This window comes from Oxyura jamaicensis, chromosome 6 (genome assembly GCF_011077185.1).
Source record: "Oxyura jamaicensis isolate SHBP4307 breed ruddy duck chromosome 6, BPBGC_Ojam_1.0, whole genome shotgun sequence".
NCBI classification, from domain to species: domain Eukaryota; kingdom Metazoa; phylum Chordata; class Aves; order Anseriformes; family Anatidae; genus Oxyura; species Oxyura jamaicensis.
Window position 1 is genome coordinate 31,062,802 of NC_048898.1, and position 26,702 is coordinate 31,089,503.

The 26,702-nt window shown below is 39.9% G+C and overlaps 1 protein-coding gene across 4 annotated transcripts in view; it reads right to left on the reverse strand.

Moving 5' to 3' along the window:
* Window positions 1–459: 459 nt before the first annotated feature.
* Window positions 460–26,702, reverse strand: part of ATE1 (arginyltransferase 1) — an 85,114-nt gene continuing 58,871 nt past the window's right edge. For all 4 annotated transcript variants that reach the window (XM_035329851.1, XM_035329850.1, XM_035329849.1 and 1 more), the window contains exons 11-12: window positions 22,237–22,357; window positions 460–3,678 (exon numbers count right to left, since the gene is read on the reverse strand). In XM_035329851.1, the coding sequence (XP_035185742.1) occupies window positions 3,500–3,678; window positions 22,237–22,357 (300 nt within the window). In that variant the 3' untranslated portion in view covers window positions 460–3,499. The remainder of the gene's footprint in view (window positions 3,679–22,236; window positions 22,358–26,702) is intronic.

Sequence of the window (26,702 nt, forward strand, 5' to 3'; positions counted from 1 at the left end):
GAATTAGCTGGAATTCTTCCTCAGCCAGAAGGAAAACAAATCAGCATTTGGTTACCTTTGGGGAGAGCAGCAGGTAATCCAGACTTCTGTGTTGCTTGTTTGGCAGCATAGTTCAGGGGAAGTTTTTGTTTTGCTTTGTTTTGTTTTGAGCCCACTGGAAATGGTACAGCTTCATTAAAATAAGTAGCCCTACCTATTCTGCAGCTGTGAAAAGCTTGCCACTACATTTCATTCCATTCAGAGAAAAATGACAGCTGCTGTTTCAATGCACACAAGTAAAATGTTAAATATACTCTCTAGCTAGAACTAAAAGAAATTTCTAAAATATGGTTATACGTTTTCAGGTGATACATGTACCTTCCAATCTCTGCTGCTCTGACTCCTCCAACCTTGCTGTTCACTGGACACTTGTCAACAACCGGGTTAATCGATTCCTATGAAGCAAGACAGAATTCACACTCAAAGCTATTAATTCTTTATAATAATTCACAGAGACTAGAAATAACTTTATTTTCTATACTTACAAGTCAAACAGGCCTGCTGAAAAGCAATTACAAACTCAACATGCGAGTTCTTTTGCATTTACTGAAATTTGTTGATGCTGGAAATGCATAAGCTCCCCGTTTATTCCCAATTAAAACAAAACATGGTATTTTTTAGCATCGGTCACAGCTCTGCATTTTCATTACCACCATGCTATGCTCATTTAGCAACAGATAATAGAACAAGGCAAATTTACTTTAGGGATTAACTCTCACAAACTAATTGCACTAAAGAAAAATTATAAAATATTTTATACTAAATTAAATATCTCTAACTTCAATAATTCTCAATGACGTCTTATTAAATAAAATTAAAATAGTGGTGAATTTGCAGCTCCACTGAAGCCAATGGCAAAACTTAGAGAACTTCATCCTCAGGGCTCTATGCCACTTCTGAAATAGGGATAGAATAATCAGTCCAGAAAAACACTGCGTTAATTTCCTTCTAAAATAACACCAAAGAAGCAAATTAAATCTCAGCACACCAGATCAGATGAGCTCAATTTTTAAATTCATCTCAATGTTGACTCTTGTTTTTTAAGTTTGAGTTCAGTAAGGATCAAAAGCCCACCCTGTTGCAGCAGTGCAGTTCCAGTGGAGGTCAGGAAGTGAAAGCACCAGTTCAGAATTCACAGGACGTGGTCATTTACCTTTTGTGGTCACACCAACAACAGCTTCAAGCTGTTCTCCACGTCTGCTTTTATACCTATCTCACTTTTCTTTAGCTGTAGTTCTTAAATCTCCACAAGAGAAAAAGATTATGAGAAAAAAAAGTCTATTACACATGTAGAAGGCAAATCAGTAAAAAATACCGGGCACAAAGGACAGAGCTCTTCTGAACCCTGGGTGTTAACACAAGTCTGCTCCCTTGTAACTGAACAGGAACTTCATCTAGTAGGCTCAACAGGAGCACATCAAGGCCATTTGGTTATCTTTAGGATATGCAAAGTCATACTGGAATAATTCTGTGCCTTTTACCTGATTTTATATCACATAAAAAGGTTTTCTCATTTGTTTTGTTTTTAAGCTGTACGGCCATCAGCACATTTCAACACACTGTAGAGACAGAAGATGTTACGCTGCTCCGACACGGCAGGCGAGAGGTGTTTTCTCCACAGAAAGGAACGCCCTGCAATAATGGTCATACAGAGTGCCTCGTGGTTCTCCCATGGCAGCAGGCGTAGGTAAGACACGGACAAACAAGACAGCGCGGTATACAGGAACCTCGCAGTTCCAGATAACAGACACACACTTGCCAGGTACAATGCTGACACAAATAACCAATTTTGTTGCAGAGTGGGAGTAGCTCAATACAATATATACCAATTAATAAAAGACATCGCTTCCTAAAATTACTGCTGAACCTGCACTCAGTACCAGTAATATTACAGAGATCAAGCTGACATGGAAAAAAAAAAGTTAGTTCTATCTGCAACACACTTGAATCTCAAAATTCTTGCAGCTATTCCACGTAAAAATCAATGACTAATGGTACTGGCCAAGTGTTCAAAATCAAATCAAACACGTGGCTGATACAAGTTGTAACCTTCAGAAACTGAAGTTGAATTTGATTTCTTTCCGGGGAGAAAGTGAAATGTACAGATACATTCTTGAATAAGAATCTCCTTCTTCAAAGGTTAACAGGAAAACTTCAGGTTGATTCAAGGTAAATGCTAGCTCCTGTTACCCAAGAAGTAAATTATAAGCACGTTGGGATTGTTACGATGTTGTAATACATTACTGAACATACAACCATGTTATTTCCCCAAATTCCTATAACTTGTATGATTTGATTTGGACACATTCTACTAAAGACAACATTAATATATTGGTAATAAAGTGCTTTGATAAAGCATTGCAACTTTCTCTGTTTCCAATAGGAATATTTAGTAAAATGTTGTTAAAGATGTTAACCTGGGAGCCACTGCAGCATAAACAGAACAGTTATTGAGACCCAGGAATATGATATGCAAGTCTCCCCACGCAAAGCTGCAGAAAAAATTGCAACAAAAAAAGCGCAGTGGTACCTCATGTCATTTTTAGCACGGTTCTGAAATGTGCACTCGAGAGCTATAGGATGAATCCCCCAAACTCTATTTCACATGAATGATGTGCATTAAAATATCCACTCTTTTTAGATAAATGGTAAGGCTTATACCAAAACAAACAAACAAACCAGAACAACAACAAAAAAAACAACCAACCAACCAAAAAAAACTCAAAAACACACAAAACCCAGTGCCACTTGGCATATCTTTGGTAAATGTATAGTGCAGCTATTCTGGTTTGTCTCTGAAGGGGAAAGTTTTCCAAAGCACTGCATCCCCTGCCACTAAGAATCTGCTAGAAATTGCCACATTCACTAGGATCTCAGATGCTAACCTACTATATCAAACAAATGAAGGATGTGCAGTGAAAGTATTTCCTGTTTTTAAATACACTGTTGAAGTATAATTAAACCATGCCAGATTTCACATTGGAAAGTAACGGCACCTTTCAATTCTCTTGCAATAATTGAGGAGCATACAAACGCGAGCACAAATTTCATGGCAATTTTAAATAACAGATATCCAAGCTGCTATTTGAAAACATCTGTAATTTAATTATTGTTAATCTAGATTTAGTCAATCTTTGTCCCTAGAAAAAAAGACACCTGTTTTTCATTTTGCTTAGCTACTTAGAATTATTCAAAATGCAAAGAAAGTCTAGAACTACTAAATTAAAATGTATTACAAGCATGTATTCCTAAGCTTATATTGCTAAAGCTTTACTATATTGTCAAAAGTTTTATTGGAGTTTGCCTTAAAACACAGTACCATGTACTCACACATGCCTAGATATATACCTGTATTTCATATTGCAATTTTAGTAGGCATACCAACACACAGCTATGTTACAAATCATCCAGTGGCAGTGCAATAAATGGTCGCGCCATCGAAATGTCATTCAATGATTTTTCAACTTCTGAACAACAGCATTCTTTCTGAACAGGTCTGTCCAACCAAACTTGCGTATTGCTGAACACTGGCTTCATCGCTTGGCCCCTTCCTCCTCTTCTTATACACGCTGTAAGGCATTATGGTTCTCTTGTGAAGTACTCTTACTCTGCCCAGTTCCTTAATGCGACCTTCATCAACTGCAAAGAGAACCAGAGAAAATAAAAATTAGTTACATATATTGTCCGTATGATCTTAATTCATGCAACTAACTTCAATATGCATAATGAAAACTATCTGAAGTAATAAACCTAATCTACAGATGACGAGCAGATGGAAGCAGAGCCGATCTACAGATCTGTTTGCTTGAATTATGGTTGGAAATAAAACATAGCTTGCAAAGTAACTGTATTTGTGATGTGTGAAAACATAAATCAAGCGCCACCCATTTCTATAGGTGATGGAGAGCATTTCTGAAAGTACCTCTACTGCTGTACTTCAAAATTCACAAGACCAATGCCAGAAGTGAAACTCTATCTGGGAAATAATTTCAAACACAACTGAGCAGAAAAGACTTCTTGTTGCCATATTTGCATTTAATCACTCCACAGTTTACGAAAACCGCCAGCACAAAGCACTCCTTTTCCCTGATGTTGGAAAATGGATTAAAAAAAGAAACATTAAGAAGCTCTACGCTTTTGGCCTTAGCTAAGAGTTAGGCAATAAACTATCTTCCCAGGTTAAATCCCCATGCCAGCCCCTTTTTTTTTCCTCATTTATACCGGTTTCTGAGTTTCTCCAGTGGAATGAGGCTGAACCCATGCCCTTGCTCACATCTGACCCCCGAGCTCTGCAGACCCATGTAGAGAGGCAGCAGTGCAATGCTAGCTGGGGCGCCTTGACAGGATTCCTTAAGCTTTCAGATAGGCACAACATCACCGAATCTCATTACCCAACCCACGGAACCCCCGTGACTTCATTTAACCAGCCATATACATAGAGCACTGTTGAACAAGGTAAAGTTTCCCTATTTTTATGAATTCCATTGATGCTACTTTTACTGAATAACAACTTTATACAGCTGCAGCATGCCCCAAAATTGGCTCCACCGTGCTAGAAAACTCTTTAAAGAAAGTGAGAAAGCGTGCCACGTGCCTGGGGCAACTGCCGGATAAATTAACATTATTGCAAAATACTGGTAAAAATCCTAGGACTTGACTGAACTTCAGGGTTAAATAGCCACCAGCGTAAGAGAAACACAGAAGCTGAAATGGATTTTGAGAACAGAGCTGTATAAATTCAAATAACAACAGAGAAGAGATAGATGATACAATAGGAACACCTGGGTACATAAACTACTCAGAAATTCCATCTTTTTGGCATCAGGACATTGTCCTACTGGAGAGACAGCACAGGTAAGTTCAACTGTGTAGCTTTAAATACTGCATCCATCTCTGCCCCAAATTAAATTAAAACATTTTATATGTTCATGTGCTTGTTTCATTTAGATTTAAACATTTAAGGCTCCATTGACTGGACCTGAATGGTACCCAATCTACACCATTCTCACCAGCCAACTCAAAATCAAACCAACTGCTGTGGAAATCAGTGGCTACTTCATGGGCAAAAATGGTCTTTGCTTATAGGAGGACAAAAAGAAGTGGAACTTTTTCAGCAGGCTTCACAAATGGCGACAGGTCCAAAGTACAGAGTAAAAGACACCAATTCTGGGAAGCGAATTGGTCACCAAGTTCTGTCTTGCCTTGTTTTACATACCCAAAGCTTATTAAAGGCTGAAGAACAAACAGCGTTCACCTGTTTTTCATATGTAAGTAATTTTTGGACTTGCCACAGGTAAGCTAAATGAATTGTCTGAAAGAATACGAAGAGATTTGTAAGACAAATCTCTATTCAGATGTAACCCTTACTACAGAAAAGCTTAATACTGCCTTTTCGGTCTTCTTTCTGCTTCAGTAAAGACAAAGGAGGTCATTAAATGCTTTTTGTTGCAAGGCACTCTCAAGAACCTAGCACTATTCATCCACAGAAATGCCTTATAAACATTTTTCTGCTGATTGCCTGAATTTAGTATGTGCAACTTAATGAAGCCTGTTTTACAAAGTTGAGAATGACTTCATTTCTTTTATCTGCGTTTTGATTCCTAACATGAAAGTACAATGTCTGTCTTAAAACCTAACTATGAAAAAGTGGTTTGAAGGAAGAAACTCTGAATAGGACTTGCTAAGATTGCATTCTCCACTAATTATTGTTGGCAATTGCTATAGATAAAACACCAAAGTCAAAAGCCCTTTGCTCTGGCTTTCTCTCCCTCTTTGAAATCCATCAGGTTTTTGATGTGTGGCCAATGCCTTCCTGATGTCCCAACAGGCTGGTTTTACTACCAGCCCTACTGCCTCTTCTATTACATCCTCCATCTTTCTGAAAGTGCACCAAAGAAACACTCGCAAGCTTAGCTTCTGGAGGTGACACAACTGTAAAGTTATTTTAACTTCTTAAATTGGAAAGTTTATATTTACAGCACCTCTAAGCTGACTGGGAGTTTGTGTCCTGAACTGGAGGCCTGCCAAGCCCAGCCGTCATAAAGAGCCTTGTGCCAAAAGCACTTTCAGAGCTGCTCACTACTCACTGTTGATGCTCGCTGCTTTTAAATAATACCGAAGCCTGATACTCTGGATGAGTTCATCTTTTGGCTCGTAAGCGCTCCTGGCCCCAGCTTCAGTTTTTTACAGTAACTAAAGCTACTGTACCTTGAATTTCCCTATAGCCTCACTGGCTCAGCTGAACTTTGTTCTTGTTGTTCGGCATATGTTTTTACACACTTAGTCTACTTTACATCAAGCACAGTCGGTGCATTATCCTCCTTGGAATCAGACCCGCGCTAGCACTAGCTCTATAGCTATATTAAACAGTTATTACTACCCGGGTTCTAGCAAATTTGTTAAACACTGCAGCCAAGCACTTTCTGAAGCAGGGCTTGCCAAACCATGCTGTAGACCAAGCCTTCCTTGGACTGTGGCACGGTTTCATAACACAGCCCCGCAGGCAGGAGAAGGCCCTCCCACATTAATCAAGAAAATCCCAAATATCTTGAGAAGTCGCTGTAATATGAATGCTTCAGACATCTTTTAAGCTAAAGACAGACAGTAAGTTCTGTGCATAAATAGAGACTACACAAACAGACTCTGTAATAACTAAAGTTTAGCATCAGGAAAGCTTTAAACCCAGGTATGTCTGGTCCTACAAACTTACGTAGCTTCCCTATGTGACCAATGTGGGGATAGCAGAGTAAGAATAAGAGAATAAGAAAAACACCTCTATTAACGAGTATTACTTCTGGACTTTATTAAAGCAGTTTCAGTAAGAGACATCTGTTTCCTGAGGGACCCAGACTGATCAGATAGTGAAACTATGTTGGGGCAACTTTAATCATTATTGCAAGTACTGCATGCTATACTGTTACCACAAAAAGCTAAAAATAAAATCATTTTTTTCCATCTCACACTTTATTTTATATCTCCTGAGTCCGCCTCTAACCTCTGCTTTTCCTCACAAGCAGCCCATGCATTAACTTTTATAAACCTCAAACCAGATAAAATCATGGGCCTGGAAACACCTCATCTTTACCATTTGGGAAGATTGGATTTGGTGGAAGGAGTTCTACTAACGAAGATTGTTATAAATGAGCAATAGCACTAGAAGGAGGCATGAAACTGCTAACATCCATTCGAATTCTTGGGCCTTTGCCTTTGTGTTTGTAAAGAGTATCTTCTCACAGAGTTGTTGATTAATTACAGTCTCCAGAAGAGATACCGCCACTCTATGTATAAAACAAACAAGGTTTGACTCCATAATTCAGTTACACCTATCAATACCGTTGTGACAGTAGTTACTTATTACATAAAAATTCAGAAAAATCAATCCTGTAGACTGAAAGCACAAATCATTTTAGGAAAGCGAGCAACTGAGGATGCCAACTGTGAGCCTACGACACAGGCCATACTTACAGGCTATACTCATCTAGGCCAGAGAGGCATTTAGTTAAATATCCCATCTGCAGCAGTGGCCAAAAGTACGTACCCCGGCTTGAGTACAAGAGATGTAGGCACCTCAGTAAGTACACTGTACCCCTTTAACCCTGCTACCTGTAGCACAGTTTTATTTAAAGATGCCCCAACAGTCTCGTGTTTCTATTTCATGTCTGAAAAACGCAGCAATCTTCACCTAGTGATGTTTCTCAACTATGTTTTCACACTGATTTACAACAATTTTCAGGAGGCTTCCGTCAGGTCACAGCAGCAATTTAAAATCCTTCCTCCCCCCAGAAATGGCTTACAGATTTTAAGTATTCTCAATAAAAACATCTGAATGAACATAAAAAGAGCTATTATATTTTTTATACATTGAATGATTTGAAGGTTTTTCTTTCTTCTCTGTAAGGTATCCAGTGTAATTTAATGAGAAACGGAAACGCTCGACATTTCAGAAGGCAGGGGAACATTGTTTTTTAAGCCTATAAAAAGAAGCATCCTGTAAACCTCCAAGCTATTACATCTGAATTCTTGCTGAATAAATTAACTGCCACTTCTCTGTCTCCTCCCCCAGAGTCCTAAAAAACACAAATTATTTAGTAGCATTTATCTAATGAAATTTGAATACAGGAGTGATTTCATGTACAGCCCAACCATGCCACAGTGATGCCACAGATGCAAATAGGTGTTAAAAGTCTCCTTACCGCACCCATATATCACCATTCAACGCATTGAATTCATACATGTGCTCTGCATACGTTACATCTTTACTCAGCAATTATGAATGGGCTCAGATGCTGGGGAAGGACACAAGTCTGCTTAGGATTTCCCTTCACCAGAAGTGCTGCCTTTGAGCAAAGGGAAGCAGCAGAAGTGCCACGGGGCACAGCAAGGCCTGGTAACAGCACACAGCCTCAGGATGCCAGGGAATGGTCACTCATCGACTATCCCAGCGACAACACACACCCAGAAGTCTGAGCTAAAAACGACCTTTTTGCAAGCCAAAAAGTCACGGTGAACTTCTAGCAGGGAAAATTAATGCATGTGCCTGACAAGACTTCTTTAAATAAGTAGTAATAAGTGGAGGACTTTCATGACAAACAAAGCTTCCCAATATCAGTAAAAAATGAAAGATCAGTAAAAATCAAAGCAAGAAGTAGGAGTAATCTGAAGACCAGCTCTATCAAATGTTGCCTTGGCAGATGTTGGGCAGGTTTTGGCAGGATTTCTTGGCCCAGCTGCCCACACACAAGCACCCCTCTGCCAAAAGTACGGACACCTTGCAGAGCGACACCGAGTAGTGAGCTAAAAGTAACAGCAGCGATGCCCAAAGGCAACCCCATCCAGCAACCAGCCCGAGAAATGCTGCTATAGTCAAGAGACCAGAAAGAACGAGGACAGAAGTCTGACGCACTCCTACACGATTCGTTTTTTATTTCCTTACACGACCCCAACCAGCCTCCTCAACACACTGCAAGCCCCTTCCCAAACCAAGAGGCGATTTGTAAATGCTGATGTGCGTTCATTCCTACTGAAATACCCGCATAAAAGCAGCAGGAGTAATTATTTCACCATTTTTATTCCCAACAGAAGCTAAGCAGGCATCAGTGTGCACTTACACGCATTCAAACTTTCATTTCTGACATTTTTTCTTACGACGTAGGAGTTGATTCGTATTTTTATGAAGTTATTTTGGGAAGCTGAAATCCAAGTATTTTTCTTGTCCGCGTCCATTAATCTTTATTATTATTACCTACTATAAGGTGGAGTAGCTACATCTGCTCAGCAAGCCCACGATGCCTCTCCGGGCAAGCACGTGCAAAGCAGAAGAAGGGAGAAGGGCAGCGCGAGCTCTGCAACCGCCTGCTGCAGCTCCGGGCAGGCGGGAAGCCGACATCCCAACGAAGAGTGTTACGGTTCAAAGGTTTCTGTAGCGGGCTGTTACTAAATCAGCTTTTCAGCGGTGGCTGATTTAATTCAAGCTGGTTTTGATCAATATTGATTTAAGGAGGGCAGTGATCATTCAGGTCCTAAAAGCATTCTTTTCCCATGTCTGGTAGGAGCAGTAGGAGGAGGAGGGGAAAGCGCTATTTCAAACCGGTGTTCGGTAAGAAAAAAACAACCGCTGCATCAAATTGTCTGAATGCAAAAATCTGAATTTTTGACAACACAGAACTTTTGCCAAATACGTCTCAGAGTCAGGCACAACTCTTGTGGCCAGGTCACAAGCTATGATGATGATGTTTTCCTGAACAAAGAGCAGCAAACGCGTATCAGTTGAGAGAGATCCATGACATGCGCCTGCCAGCGCTACCTCTTCCCTCGTCCCCTTGAATGTACTTCTCACGTGTATGAAATCTTTAAATTTGTCAGTGGTGTAGAAATGGAAGAAAGTTCACATTTCTTTCAAAGTACATTTTTCCATTTCTGGGGAAGTGAAGAAATAATTAAAATTAAGTGACAAATGTATTGATGATATTGACGTGTTTTTTTTTTTTTAATAGGAAAAAGAAAAGTAGGCTGTCTGCCAACTTTTCAATAAAAAGCAATAATCACGGGACAATATTTTTAATATTTTTTTGTACATAATGGATTTAGGATTAGTAAGAAACCTTACTGAGGTCTGGTATTTCTATTTCAAAAAAGAAGCGTGGCACTCCTGGTAAACTCTGAAGCAACACTGTTTCTGTTTATGACTTTCAGTTTCCTTAAATGCTACTTAAAACCCCTGGAACGAAGAAAGCATTTGGCCATCAAAACACCTCTTTCTCCAATGATACTGTTTGTATTTTTTTTTACTGTAGTCATCTTGTTGGAGAGGTTTGTTGGAGGTTACAGGAGGATATCGCAGACATCTACCAGTGCTTTTCTTGCTCAGGCTGGTGGTTCAGAGGAGGACATAACCCCGAAACTAAATATACCAGTTTTCTGTTGTTACTTATACATGTGCCTGAGGCGCATCGTAAATTTAAAAGGCAAAGCAACTTGGAAATGCTCTCCATTTAGCAAAGGTTTTTTTTCAGCTACTGTGAAAAAAAGAAACTCATTGTTCACGTCTCATGCGTAACAGCCGAGATCTAGAAATCCCCAAATTTCTCTCTGCTAATTTAATGTAGAAGCATTAAATTAAAAAACCCTGAAAAATATGCAAAACTGAAATAAAACAGCAGCTAAAAAAAAAAAAATCTTGTTCTGGAGACTAAACATGACCTTACCTAACACGCCTCAAGGCAAGAGCATGGCGGAGAGGAGGATCTCTAAAAACCACCCATGAAGACACCACCAAGTTTTTATTCACAGCCTGGCTTTTGTTTTCAGATGGGCTTCAATCTTTGCCTGCTGCCTGCAGCTCACTCCCTCCACAGAAGACTTACTTCTAACACCAAACGCTGTGCAAGGCAGTGACCACCAGTACAACCCAGGCCGATAACAGCTTCTGGGACACGCGGGTTAATCGCTGGGTGAAATGAGGAGCAGTATCCAAGGCACGTTGGGTTGCTCAAAGACTGCCCTACTCAGCAAGGACCTCCGTGCCCTCCCTCGTGTTCTTTTCATGCTTCTGCACCCATCCTGCACGGGGCACACGGACTTTATTTGCTCCATAGCGGGATGGAACAGTGGGAGAAAGTGAAATTTCAAACTGTGCCATGAATCCTGTGATTCACTGTAAAAGCCGTCTTAGAAGGAAACTCCCAGGCAGATAACTAACATTTTATATTTGCTTAAACTTTGCTTAAATCATAGAAACTGAAAAATTATTTTACCTCTAAAGATTAAATCCACAGAAGAAACATGCAAAGATTAACATGGACAAGTCCTGTATTTTCAGACAGACAGCCCAACGGTATGTATGTTCTTTTGTTTCAGGTTGTTGGGGGTTTTAATTTTAAATTTGGAAGCAGGCAGGACTTGCATCAGTTTTAAAGATGAACACAGTATTCACATTTTTCAAAACAGGGAAAGATACTCTAACAGCCTTACAAATAAATTTATAAAGAGTTAAAAAGAAAAAAAAAAAAACAAAACGCTTCATGACATGAAAGCTTTCAAACAAGGTGCAAAAATGATGAAGAGAGACATCCGCCCCTTACTGGAAACACAACATCAATGTTCATTTATTTGAGAATTACTAAAGACTTGTTGAATTTCTTTTAAAAGAAATGCTACGTCTGGTTTACGTGACCTCATCAGGTTCACGACCAACGATTTTAAAACAAAGAAACTCTACAAGGAAGAAAAATTAAACTTTCAAATGTTACAACTGAAATAAGAGATATTAAGTACCAGAAATTATAATCACCTCAGTCAGAAGTCTAGTGTATCTGATCTGTGAATTCAGACTATTTTCTTACTCCTTTTAAACCGTTATTTCTTTTTTTTTCTTGACCAGCAAAGCCGAGGAAGTCATCCACACACCCTGAACAGGCAACGTACAGTGACGAGATAAGCAATTTGCAGTAATGCTGGTGTTTATGTAAAACTCTAAGTTGAAATGTGCTTTTCCTCATAGTGCTCCTTCACACATCAAGAAATATTAAGACCAGTATGCCCTGGGGAATGAAAACACCAACTCAGATGAAAACAAGAGTACAGTTAAAATGAAGCATAAAAAAAAAAAAAGAATCAATGAAAAGAATTCCTAATTAAAACCAGAAAGCACACGTCACAAAGGAAGTACAGTAAAAAGTTCAGGATATTCTCAATCAGCCAACCCTTCGCTGCTCAGTTACTCTTACAAGAAAAGAAATAAAAAAAGGAACTTCTGAAATCACTGTTCAAGAAGAGAATGTTTCCAAGGGGAAAAGTGCATCTTATCAAAATATTACCAATGATTCTTTACAAAATGATGACAGAAGAGCTACAGTATTAAAAGTATAACTTACAGTGAGCCTTAGAACGGGTAAAAACAGGAAGTTTTGAGGGCAAATCTTAAAGACATCTTGCAAACAAAAACTGTTGGGCTTTGTGCCTGAAATCATACAACTGGTTTATGATTTGCAATTCAACTTTTAGAAGCAAGCAGACTAATCACTTGACAAATGCATTCAAACTCTGCTAACCCCGCTGTGCCATGCGGAAACAATAACTCATTGTGTTTTGACTCTTATTATTCTGGTAGTAAACATGAATGGGGGCCAATGGAAAACATTTCCTGTGAATGCAGCAATTCTGAGCAGTACTTCTGGTTTTCAGCCATAATCCACAGCAACCTGCAAAGGCTTCTGCTCACCTGCAAATGCAATCCTTTGAATGTATTGGCTATATTAACAACAGTAAAATCCAAGAGCCCACGGTTCTGGAAACACTCGAGAGAGATGCGCATAAAACAGTAAGTATAAATTTCCAGGTTTATTTCTAAGGAGCTCTCGCACAATGTGATTACTCTAATCGTGACAGAGAAATAGCTACCAAAGGGCTAGATTTAAGCAATACCGATGATTCTCCAAGGCCTTGCCTTTCAGGGATGCACTGCAAAGGAAACTAGCAGCACCTGGGAAAATGTTAGCTAAATGACACCGAACAGCTTTCTGCCTGAGAACAGCACCCAGTTTGCTTCCAAAGTCAAGACACTAAGATCTTCTAGATGGTATGTCAAGAAAGTACTGCAGTTCTAGATGCTTCTCCAGAAGACAAAAATGGAACTAATCAAGACTACTGGAGTTGTATCTCTGGACACGATGCTATTCTTGGTGACTTCAGATTTGAGAAACGGGAATGTGAATTGACAAGGACGTTAACTGCACACCCAGTATGCTTTTCTTTTTATTTTTGCCTGTTTTAAATGCCCTTAGAGGTCCTGCAGGCAACCTTTAATTATGCGTTCAGTTGAAAAGCACCATGCATACAAAGACCAGAAGCAGAACCGGTAGGTAGAGCCAGCTTTTAAAAGCAGTAATTCAAGCCTATCTCCAATCTGGAAGCATTAGTGTCCCCGCTGCGTGACGGGAGCCTGAGCTAACAAGCACCGTGAGACACTCGTTGGGCACATGGCCCTGCACGGCCCTCCCTAAACGCTGTGAGCCTGCAGGATGCAGGCTCCTTCATGCCTCAACGCATTTCTGCTGGACTCTGGAGGCATTCCTAATGCGTGACTGATCAGGTTGGGATCTGGGAAGGTGTACGTGCTCTGGGTTAGCACTGATGAGACTGACCAAGCTGCATCCTGCACCAGGCGCTCCTCTGAACCTTCATCAGCTGCCTTTGTCTGTTCCTCAAAGCACCCGAGCGACTCAGAGCACAACTCAGTGTCTGGAGCTGCTCATTTCTCTTTAGACAGAACTGGAAATTCAAACCCGTCCTTGGAAACTGCTTTTTTCTTTAATTTCCTTGCTATTAGGGAACTAAAACTACATACGTATCTTTCCAGTTTGCTGAGCAAGGTACCTGTGAAACTCAAGAACATCACAGAAGGTAACTCGGGCACAGCTGGGAGAGACATTATCATGTATCTGTGAACTAAAGCTCGAGAATACTCAGTTAGGGACGAATCTTAAATAGAAAAACAAGGGATGGAAACCAACTGCTACATACACACTTTACATTAGGGGTGAATGAAATATTTCATCATTCCTTATGAAAAACATCAGGAAGCATTTTTCCCAGACAAATGCAGCATGCTTAGCTTGTTACTAAGTCTGGTAGAATTGTGGAACTAGTGAGCACACCGATGTTTCAAAGAGAGCAGACTATTCCACCTATTTCCTGAACTTACTTTGCATAAGAAAACATTTTTCAAGTTACTGCAGTTTTTAAAAGCAGAAACACAACGTAACGGTTGAAATGAAAACAGCGTTTAACTAAAATACCTTGTAACTCAGTAAGATCTACCAAAAACTGCCAAATAGTCAACCCCGCCGTAAGCGGGGATTTTCTAAGCACAAAACAGTGCTAAGCAGCCTGAGGTTTGTAGCGTGAACAGTGCCAAAAAGGACACAGTGACCTTACTGCCTGTGCGAGGGAGGGCAAACCATGACGGTCCTTCCAAATATCTGCATTTCTGCAGCTTCCAAGCATTGCAAAGCTGGCTTGCACTTATGACACAAGTGTTTTAGACTTCATTGTTAACGTCAAATCAAATTTACAAGGGCTAACGAGAGAGACAGAGCTGTTGCTTCATTTCATATCTTACGGAATCATTTTGCATTGCACAATAAAACTCAGACACCACACTTTGTACCTTTAACATCATGACCGTCTGAATTATGACTTTGCTTCAGCAGAGTTAAAAACTTTTCTGTGGCTAAGATAGAAATCTTAAATTCATGAAAATCGAGAATTTTAGCCATCATGTATGCTTTTTTTCCCAGTCTATTTTGTAAACATTCCCATCTACTTATTTTCATCACGTTTAAGCAAGAATAAAACATTTTGGCAGCTTTATTTCTTTTTCTGAAGCGAAGCCCTCCCATGGGGCTGCCCCTGAGCCAGCTGATAGCGAAGGGAAACCAGTGAGGAGTTCAGGCTTCCACAAGAAGGCTTCCCTTCGAGCTGCAGTGCCCAACACTTTCAACCAGGCTCCCCTGGATGCTCAATCACGGGTTTTCATAATGCTTTTAGACCCACAACAAAATGCAGCACGGAGCCGCAGGCTTGCAACGACAGCAAAGGAATCAAAGACAGTACAAAAGACGAAGACTTACAGGATTATGCTTACAGGAGGTGCGGCTCCAAACAACAGGATGGAAACAGGAAAACTTTTGAAAGGGCGTAAGAGTTAAAAACTATTTAGTAAAATAGCTGAACTGTATTGAAGTGGAAGTGGCAGGGAGCAGGAAGAGAATTTTTCAGACAAAGGGCAAAGCCCTCATTAAGGCTGCTATTTGAGAATGAGTTTAAAAAAAAATAAAAAACAAACACAAAAGTCAAGCTGAAAATTACAAATGCAAGCTTTTCCATGAAACAGGCAAATCTGAGGCAATTGGCAGTAGCTTATCAGCCAAGTAAATCAGATTATAGCAATCAATTTACCGGCTAAATTAATTAAAACATGGAATCAATTATGTTCCCTAAAGCTCCATATGCTACGTCGGGATGATGTTACCAGAGCACGAGTAAACACGCGGGGAGGCACCGGGGAGCGTTACCCGAGGTCTGACCCTGGAAGAAGCTGGCTGTCGTGGCTGGTAGCGTGCGGCGAGCCGGGCCGCAGCACATGCCTGTGGTGTCCCTGCCACAGCTGCTCCCTATCTGGGCCTAATTACAGCTTTTAACTTTTATCACATTTTGAAACTAACCCCATATGCTGGTTATCCTCTGCTTGAAATAAATCTGCACAATCCGAGCCCGCTTTATTTCATTTTTAATTTCTGTTCCTGTGTTTCTAACACCTTCTGAGTAGGGAAAACGATGCCTACAAGGCTCAGCATCCTCGCCCTGCCGCTGGCGCCCCAGATCCTCACTCACAAATGAGCTCGGGTCACAGACAAGCAGAATTATTCTGCTAGAGAACCAACCTGCGAACCCTGAGCACGAAGGGGCATCCTGAGCACGCAAACATCAGATACGTTGGTTCTGTGCAATGAAGGATACGCCAACATTTATCTCCTTTTCAAGCAAAGTCCTCAAAAAACTACATAACTTCAAAATGTAGCTGTTCGTTACACAATCTCCCTGACGGTAATGTTGGGTTAAAACTTATTGTGGGGAATTTTTCAGCACAAACTCCGTGTTTCATGAATTGCACAAGAAGCCAGATGCCGGCGCTTCCCGAAGTGCGCTGGTTGCAGCGTGTCAGAGGTGGATATGTTTAGCAGATCGCTGAATGCAAACTTTAAAACAACCGTTTAGCAAAGTTTGAGAGTTGCTAAAACAACACAAAATGGGCTTCGTATCGTGACTATACATTAAAGCCCGTTTGCAATTGATTGCCTTGTGATACTCCAGCTCAGAGCCGCTGATCCCCTCCAACCTCCCCAGGCCAATTCGCGCAGCGCTCTTTGCGTGCAGATGTTCCTGAAACATTTTCAGAGCTGCAGTGCCAGCCGTTTAGGACCCACAAATTAACGAAGTTAATAACATTACCTTTTTATTACAGAAGCACTTGAGTGTATTTTTGCATATTAGACCAAATTCCCATGCCAGCCATTTCAATTTAATCCAAACATAATAAAAATGGAGTGAAAAAGTTTGCCTGGCTACACCTTATTGGCACTGCCTTCATTGTTTAAGTATCGTGTACGCTTGAGGATTGCATTGCATTTAGAAATATGTGTCTGATGACTTCAGTTGTCTATAAACTAATTAGAAACAAATAAACTTCTCGTTCAGAGGAGCTGCTACAAATAATTGATAACTTGATATTAATGCATCTTTCTTGGTTACAGAATTCATGTTCACTACCTACAGCTGTGATAAGATAGTGGAGAATTAGTTCTTTAGAATAATTAACGATCTAATAGAATTTAATGATTAGATTAAATTAATAGAATTTACTGAAGTGCTTTCAGAACCCACCAAAATACACAACGCCACAGCTTTAAAGGATGACAGACAGCAGTTGTTTTGGAGCAGACCAGCAACTTCTCCTGAAATCAGACGATTGCACAGTTCTAAACCATTTGTTTAAAGCTTTCCATCTGTGACATTCTAGTGGCTGCATTTTCGTGATCTCAAGAACTTCAGCGCGTTGCTCCTCGTACACATTATCCTGCGCTACAGACATTAATGCGTGCTGTCATCTGAATGGGGTTGTCTGACCGGCGTTAAAGACGTGGCACTGCACCAATACATTGCCTCGCCAGCGACCTCAACCACCAGGGGTGACCAGCTGGTAACCCAGGGGTACGGCATTCTGCGGGTACAAGTATGTGATCGTGGCTTTTCCTCCACGAGAGGGAGGAGGAGGAAGAAGAACATCACGCAAATACAAATAGATCTTCACAATATGCTTCTAAATCTATCTTCAGATTAAACAGCCCCTGTACTTGATGAGAAGTGACCAGAATGTTTGTGTTCACAGATGCAATAAATGCAAAACGTGCTTGAAATAAGCCCTTCTTATTAGCAAAGAAAGGCATCTAAACTGGACAGAAAGTGTTTTGAAAAACATAGCACTAGAAATCAGGGTTATTGGCATAGTTGCAAGAGATTATTTTGCTAGTGGAAGCACTATGTATACAAATAGATATTTCAAATAAATACACTTCTGCACAACGCCCAACCCTGCAGATTTCTGGGTAGGAATTCTAGGTTTTATTTACAATAAAATGAATAACGTTTCTTGCAAGAAACAGAGTTAAGATGCATAATCAAGAGGATTCAGAAGTTATTAAATACCTGGAATGTTGTTTGTCTTTTACTGCTCTCTAGCTTATTATGTGCAGCAGAGTAACAACGCTGTAAATCTGATAAAACTTTCCTTTTGTATGTAGTCATGAAAATGGAGTTAGTAGCTCTGCAATATGTGGGAAAGATGTACTTCTGAAATATTTTTCAGGAGTTTTAGAAATCTAACAGAAACTTGCAATAGACATTACAGGACTACTACAGAGAACGCTGCAACAATCTTAAATCATTTCCTTAAGTGCGGTAACTTAAACAATGCTGAGCTGGTATCAAATCTGTTCTTAAGGCAGTTCACTGAGTTCATTCTTGCAAGTTCACAGAGTGGTTCTTGTGAGCCTGAAGTGAGACCAACCTCACAGCCACCTACTTGTCCTCTCCGTGGAGGGGTACAACAAAACCACCCGTAATAGGGTAAGATTCTGATGTACCCTATTAGAAGTACCGTGCTAGAAGAAGCAAGGTCTGTGGCTCTGTGGTGATGGCAGGTGCAAAGCCTGGTCTGCATCAGGACCGATGAGAGAGAGGTGGTTGCTGAATTCAATGCTGGCAAAATTCTGCTGGTACACGATGTTGGCTTTGTAATCCCTGCAGGTTTTCATGTCTAGGTTCTCTCTACACAGTGTGTCTGACTCTTATCCATCTCTACAGATATGTATCTAGATTTTCTGGTTTTGGCCCCACCATTAATTATTTCAACAGCTCTCTTCTGTTCCTGTCAAGCCTTCTCAGTGTTTTGCCCATATGATCTACTACAAAACTGGTGTCTTTGCCATGCGTCTCTCCGCCAGCTTCCCTTACTCAAATCACACCAGACCAGCCTCACTCCCAGCGGTCTGTTTCAGCCTCCCGTGTTCATTCGTCTGCAGCTGGCCATGTAAGTTCTGCCTGGGACTGACGGCAGGATCTGGTACCTCAGGCCAGTATTAGCTCTTCTCGAAGGAAGCTCCTTTGTGTCTCCCCGTACTCCCATGTACATCTTTATCATGCGTAAGCTTCAACGCTGGAGAAATGACTTTAATTTTAACTAAAATATTTGATACACATTTTAATTTCCTTCTGCTATTAGATACACAGTAAGTTGAACCGATATGTATTAGCTTTGCCAATTACTAGCTTCAGCAAACAATCCTGCCAAGATGAAAAATAACATTAAAATCCCTTTTGATCAGCACTACTCAAAGCTTCTGCTCCAAGCAGTGGACACAGAGGGTGGGAAGCAGCTTACACTGCTGAGACTGCCACAGGCCATGCCTTGTGACCCAGATCGAGCAGGGCTACAGGTAAAAAAAAAAAAAAAAGTTAGAAAAAAAAGATGTCAGTGGGTTGGAATCAGAAAAATAGAAATCAGAAGGATAAAATTACGCTGAGATATCAAGTAAATTATTTATAATTCTTTTCATACTGTATTTGTTTCATGGGCACAACTGCTAGTGAAAGGAACAACAAAGTAAAGCGATGAAGACCTGTTTTGCAAGGAGGCAGTTGACTAGTGTGAAAGACTGACCGTGGCCGAGAATATTGTGGCAGCATGCTATCACGTGGCTAAATTTTAGTTGTGAAATACTGTCCAAGTCACTGACAAGTACTTTTCTGCAGAGCAATCTTTTAGTTCAGTTCTTTTATCTTCAACACAACTCTATTTGCATTTACAGATTCATTTCACATACATTCAATCCTTACAATAAAGAGAAGGACGCATATACCCCTTCAAGAAAATGCAGTTTAGCATAATCTCTATTTTTGGACCTCCTCACTGTCCACACTCTCTGTTCCTACCCTACCTCACTAACGGCTGCTTTGTTTGTGAGTAAATGGCCGGTTGTTGCTTGATGATAAACACATCAGAACCTCAGCAAACCTCTTTCATTTGTAAGACGATGCCAGCACTTCTGAATTTTTCAAACTCAGCAGACAACAGAAATGAAAAATCTGTTCTGTTTAAGACTTGCAATATTGGCAGAACCGGTAATTTACAAAAGCAAGAATATTTGACAAGTGTGACCTTTTATCCCTGAATGCTGGTGGAGCATCGCTATGCATTTTTTTTCTCCCCAAAGTCACTGATGTTTTTTAATACGTGTTAGGAACTGCACATGAAAAGACTACCAGCATCGTTTGTTTAAATATTAAATCTGAGAGCTTGCTGGCACAAGAACTCATCGTTTTCTCTGTATGACTGCAGTGTTCTGAGGTTAAGTAAGGTTGAATCTCATTACACTGGCCAGAAGTAGAGTTGGATCTATTTCAGCCATCAGGCACCCATGATTTGCCACCCTAAATAGTAACACGAAAAAAAAAGTTATTACAGTGTCTGTGGTTGCTTTATTTGGTTATTAAAAGTTAGACACTTTTTTAGACTTATCTCTGTAGTATAAAGAGTTAAGAACTTTGTTTAGCTCATCTCTCCTCTCTTCTTCATTCTCCAACAGTTAACAAAACTATTAGACGTCAGAGGAGAAGGGGATGGAAAACAATACACTCTAAAACCATTTGAAAATGTTCAAGTACGGGACAACCACATAATGCAAAACAGGCAAAATCCTCTGCATAATGAATATTTTCTGGTGCTTTGTAAAATTTTCACTACTTTTTGTCAACATCTCAGGTCTTTTTATTTTATTTTATTTTATTTTTTTAAAAAAGGAAAGAGCTCTGCAAAGTAATGGACACGAATACTCAGGTACCCTTTTCCAATTGTAGAGACGTGGCAGGTCTGAGCATGCAGCACCCTCTCCTGAAGCAGCGCTCATGGCTGCTCTACAATGCACTTTCATAACCTGCAATGGGTAAATTTATTAGGCATCTTTCTTCCAAGGTAGGGAAAAGGAGTTTGAAAATTGCCAAACTTGAACAAACTAGCGTGAGGTCGTGTTTCAAGAATTTTCTGACATTACAGGTTGTATTAAAAGATGACCGTTTCCACTGACTGCTTTATTGCCCCAGACAACAACGCAAGTCACCCCATTTCTCCCAGTTGTTTACTGGATCTGCTTATTGTGCTTAGTTTCTAAGTAGGAAGTCCCACTGCCGATAAATCACGACCTGCTTAACTGACGTAATTATAGGCTGTGTTATAGAAAGCTATTCATGGGGAATAAAGCACATCATCATTTCTATTGCTGCTTTTGTAATTTGCAGTAACTTAATTAAACTCATATTGCTGACTACTGTAGAGAGTAAAGAAATAAGAAGGAAACTGATTTTACTGTTGAGAAATAGCTTCCTTAGAACTAGCAACTCTTTAAGCCTCAAATGGCTATAAGCTCTCAGCAGGTCTAGCACACTTCAACATGTAGCTATGTTTCAATTTCCTTAAACCACAGGACGTAAGTCACAGCTCCAGTAGTGTCTGGAGTGAGATATTTTGTGCTGATAATGATGCAGAGTTTTATATCCTGCCGTTTCTGAATGTGTGGTACCCCACAGGAATTTCACAGAATCAAGAAGATGACGCCCCTTTGCTTGTATGGGGTTAACACCTCCAAACACAGTAGTCTTATTGTCATTCTTGGGCTTCAATGAATGCACTTCTTTTCCTCCAGCATAACGAGAATAACTTTAACACCACCACTGCCCTCCATAACCACTTCCCTTCTTCCTCCTACCTCTAATTTTCTTTTTATTTCCTTTCACCAATCTAATGACAATTCTAGTTGATGAAGACATGACGTACCTTACACATTCAGCTTTTCCCACGGTGATAACTGGTCTTTTCAAAGCACACCCAGGCACATTCCCTAGGCTATTTCCCACCACACCACATGGCTACTGAAGAACATTATCTCTTTGTAGAGGACACCTGGCATAAATCCTGCTACCAAAACTTTTAAATCAGTATCTACAGCAGTGCATCTGACCTGACTTCTGTAATATTTTTGACCGTTCTATGCTGGCAAATCACTCAGTAACTCTGCTACAGAATATAAAAATTATCCCATCTAATTCACAGTGTTAAGGTGTTTCTACCGTTTGTTGCATTCATCAAAATCTCAGACAGATTCTTAAGCTAAATTCAGCAGTTTGTTTCTTCTCAAAAGCACCTGATGCCTTTAAGGTTCTCCAGCCCTTTCGCCTTCCTGTGCTGATTCTAACTTCCTTTATGCATTCATGAGACTGGAATCTAAGGAAGGAATTATTATTTGATCATTTTTGTTCAGACACCAAATAAAATAATTACCTGAAAAACACCAACATATGTCAATTCTGAACTACATACAATCTGTAAAACGTAACGGGCTTAAAAATGTTATGGCATATGTTCAAAGACAAAACTACCTATTTGATAATGCTGGCAGGAGGAGTTGTGAATTTCAGACTTTTTTTTTCCTTTAAAGATAACCTTTCTGTAATGTTTCAGCAGCAGATGGTACCAACACATTGCAAAAACGAGACAGACAATTTATTTATCATTACTTGTGAGCTTACCTGCTTTTGCGTCCTGGTTGAAACGAGAGTATTTGGAAAGCTCGAGCAGGGGGAGACATTGCTCAATGGGCGTCCAGACGTAAGTCTCTGGGCACAACAAGTCAGAGGGCCTGTACTGACCCTAGAAAGGAGAAAAGGAAAAAAGAGTTGTAGTCATATCAGCGGCACAAGAACATCCTGGCTACAAGTTTCTAGATTTTCCAATGAACAAGGAATAGTTTTAATTTAATCTAAGCAAAACGAGTCAGAAACAGCCTCAGTGTAAACACAGGCTTATCCTTTAGCAACTTCTTCATAAAGTCAGGAATACAAACTTAACCTTGGCGCTTGAAAAAAATGTAAAATTAACATAATACATTTTAGAGTGTCCAAGATGAAACTGAGAAATTTGGGCTTTGCTTACTGAAACTCTGTATTTAAGTTATCCTCCAGAGTTCTGTTGAACCGGTGCTGACACTAGAAAACTCGGCACCTCAAAAAGCATCTTGCTGTAAATGTTCTTCATTCTAGCAAGTGACAGACAAAAAAACCTTCCTAACAGGAAAAAAAGAGCATTTCACAGTAAGCAGGATACTATTTATGCTACACTAGCCATGGAGCGTTTTGCTCATTGCTCCTTAAATAGCAACGTTTTCTTTTTAATTCATTGAAATTTTCCTGGAATAGCTTACAGGTAACGATTCGTGAAATCCTACCATTGTTGTTGATTTATTAAAGAGGTATTCTTTGCAGACATTCCCAGAAACTAAACAGCAATGTTTTTTTCCCCCTCTGCTACACAGAAAATCACCACCTCAGCAACGATGGCCTCCTCTAATCACATCTTTGGCTGATTTAAAATAAGATTACTCATTGCCCTATAGCGTAAGTCAAAAACCTAATCTTTGACCAGTTCCTCATTTAATCCATTCCCTCTCAGCCCCCACGGCCGTATGGTGGCAATATTTAATTAATTTAAAAAAAGGAAATTCACTACATGTATCAACTTGAAAAACACAGATACACAGTCAACAGGAAGCAAATGCCCACGGATTTCAGTTATGCAGGTCTTGAAGCAACAGTTAAAAATCCTGGACGTTATCTTAAGTCACGCTGCACTTGACCCAATTAAGAGTTCATTTCAATGACTTTAAATAGGTAATGAGGATGATGATCTTCAGAGGAGCGGTTTGTATCTTTGCCAAGTACTAAAGAGAAGCAGGTGATTTTTTTCAACACCTATGAACAAGGCAGTGCGGTCTGGAGTGTAGCTGACCGGTGTTTGGGCAGGAGCTGATGTAATGCCTCTGCCCAGCCTGGTGATAAAGTCGCCCTTTAAAATGCGCCACCCGCAAGCTCTGCTTGCTTCTTTTATACACACCCTTATGCAACAACACGTCACTTTGGAGAATCAGGAGCAGCATTTTTGAATGTTTACAGAGGTTCCAGCTGCTTTTTGTTCTCTGACTGTCCGACTCTCGACGATATTTACAGTAAGAGAATGAACATTACGCAAAAAAGTTATAATCCAAAAAAAAAAATCCAAGTTATTATCCAACAGTTCTCTAAAGCCAGAGAAGGGATCTGGCCTCACTGCATACACCGCTTTGAAGCGTTGCACTCCCAAAGCAGAAGTCCTTGGAAGGAACGCGAATTCAATGCCTATGAACGTATTCAGTCACTGTTACTCAGGTGAAACGAATTAAGGATTAGAGAAAGATACGCCTTTTCAGTCAGATATTACAACACTAAATATAATTACTTGTGGATTTAAAGAAGTATTCTCAAGTGGCCACAAAGGCAGAAGTAGCCAACATCTTTCCGAGCGGTCCCTGAAGCACAAGAAGTACAAGGTGGCAGCGCAGCCTTTCCTCGTGGCACGGACAGACACATAACTACTCCCACTTACAGCGGTCCTACACGGTCCTGCCGCTAGGTCCTACATTACACCCCATCTGTGAACCCCACAGCTGCACAACTGTGCACCACACAGCCCCATTCTCTATTTCCCACTTCTACAGCATCACTTCTTGTCATAAACATGATATACAAAACTAACTGCATTGCAGCATTACTGGCTTGGCTGTAACAAAAAGCTTCTTTAGCACTGAGCAAAACAGTGATGGGAAAAAGGATTATCCAGCCCATGACAGTAGATTCAGTATTTATTTGGGGGTCTTAATTCCCTATTGAGGAGGGAAAAAGGAATAAATAATTCTGAGGTTTCTCCTTCCTCCCACGTTCTGTTAACATGCTTCTCTGAAGAGTTGTGAAACCGAGGTGACAACTCGGTTACCAATCAGTGACATAGAACGTAATTAGAGGGGAAAGTTACACAAACCATTGATGCTCTTCAATATCCTTTTTTTTTTTTTTTTTTTTTTTTAAAAAAAAAAAAAAGTATTTCCAAACATAGTAGAGGTAAGATTTTTTTCCACCTTAAAAGTACCTTATTTACTCTACCAGTTGAACCCACATCCCATGAATCGCCCAGCAGAGGAAGTGGGAACCCAGACACACACAAGGGTGAATTTCCCAATCAAGTGCTGGGAAGTCTCTATATTGACATAAATAAAAAGGGAATACACAGAAACTGCTAAATCAAATGCAATAATTTCTAAGGCTCTTACTCCTCTTTTTTTTTGTCCTCTAAGTGGTTACTCCAAATTTATTTTCTTCTTTAAAGATGTTAAGACTCAACATGAAAATAAATGGCTATGAGTCCATCTCTTTTTTTTTTCATCCCCTCATTCCTGGACCGTGAAAAATTTGAATGTGAGAGTCCAGTCAGATTATATGGCACATACAGGAGTACTTGTACTTCAAGAAAAAGGGACATGTTCAAATTTCAGTATTGACTCCAATGATCACATTGTCTACAAAAACTGACTATAAGAGTACCATTTGTATTGCATCTTATTCTTAAAACTACCAATGTGTGGCACACACCCAACAGAAACTGACACTGGAAAGGGGATGTCCAATTGCTGAGCTATTTATCACAGTAGAAGAACTTCCTAAGATTTGCACATCTATTTTTGAAAATCATTACTTCCGACTGAATTAGCATGCATTTCAGAAGTAGTTCAGTCCACAGTAAGAACCCACAATTTAAAATGCTTTATCTTGCCATATAAAAGTCCTTGTACAGTAGCACTGTTTACATTACCAAGATCATCTTGGGAATTCTTATCTACAAGATTTTCAACAGAAAGGATCATCTTACAGACCATCCCTAAGCACTTCTCTCGTGGTTCAGCTTCTTAAATCCAGTACAACCTGCAGATGAAATGTACTCAGTCAATATACGACTGCACGTTTCTTCCCATTCACCTATTCTTTGTAGAGAAATATCCAACCAGATGGACAACATACTATTTTGAAGTGTTTGTGGAAATAAAAATGCACTTGCCTAAAATTTCACCGTTTTTGCTGCTGTTTAAAATTCTCATGGATATCCAAAAACGCCCTTCTTGAGAGAGCCACTGCAGGGCACAGCAGACATCTGTGATATAGCCAAACACCCTCTCTCTGACGGTGGTGAATAGAAGATACTCAGGGAAGAACAAAATAGCAATACCAGCTTATAGCGGTACTCTGCCAATGCTCTCTTGACCTCCAACAATTTGTGATATGGACGCTTTCATAACCAGGTAACTTCAGTAACAATGCTTTTTTCCAGCCATTTAACAACCCCGAGCAGCTGCTGCTATTAACCAAACTGCAGTTCCCCTTGATGATCATCACCACTACGGCTAGCATGAGTGAACAACCATTGCCTTATCAACATGCCACCCATGATTGTATGGATGTATAGGTCTGTAGGGACCTAAATTATTTACTCGTTCCTCTGACATAGGCTGCTCCATACATTTGGTCACCTAGTCAATCTGACCTCTTTCTAATTTTGGTTTGTCTCCTTTGAAACATGGGAAAAAGGCCACAAAGGGAAAACATCCAGGCCGCATTGCTCAAGAAGCAGGAGAGCACAAGGTAAAATAAAGGTATAAAGAAAAACAAAAGAAAAAAAAATGTATCTTTATAAGCATCAATCAAATGGTCTCATTAAAAAGCAGTACAGAAAAGTAGTACAGCTAAGGAAATCCTGAGCGTGTGTTTTCCTCTACCAAGTCAACTCATTGCAACGTATGACTGTCACTGCAATATATGACTGTCAATTTAATAAAAACAGCTCTAGGACTATTTTCACTGATATTTGCAGCACTTTTCCTCTTATGAAAGAAGAAAACTTTAGGTGCTTTCCCTCATACGACTAGATATGCTCCATTTTAATTCAAAACTTCTGGAAATAAATTTTACAGTGCGGCTGCCAAGTCTAAATTGATACTTCACACCATGATATTTTTTGTTTTACAGTTTCCAAATCAAAATCTTCTTCTGAACTTTTGTCCCACAGGAAGGGCAAAGGTTTTAATGAGACTTAAGTCTGGAGATTACTTTTTAAATATTTTGTAAAATCTGAGGGA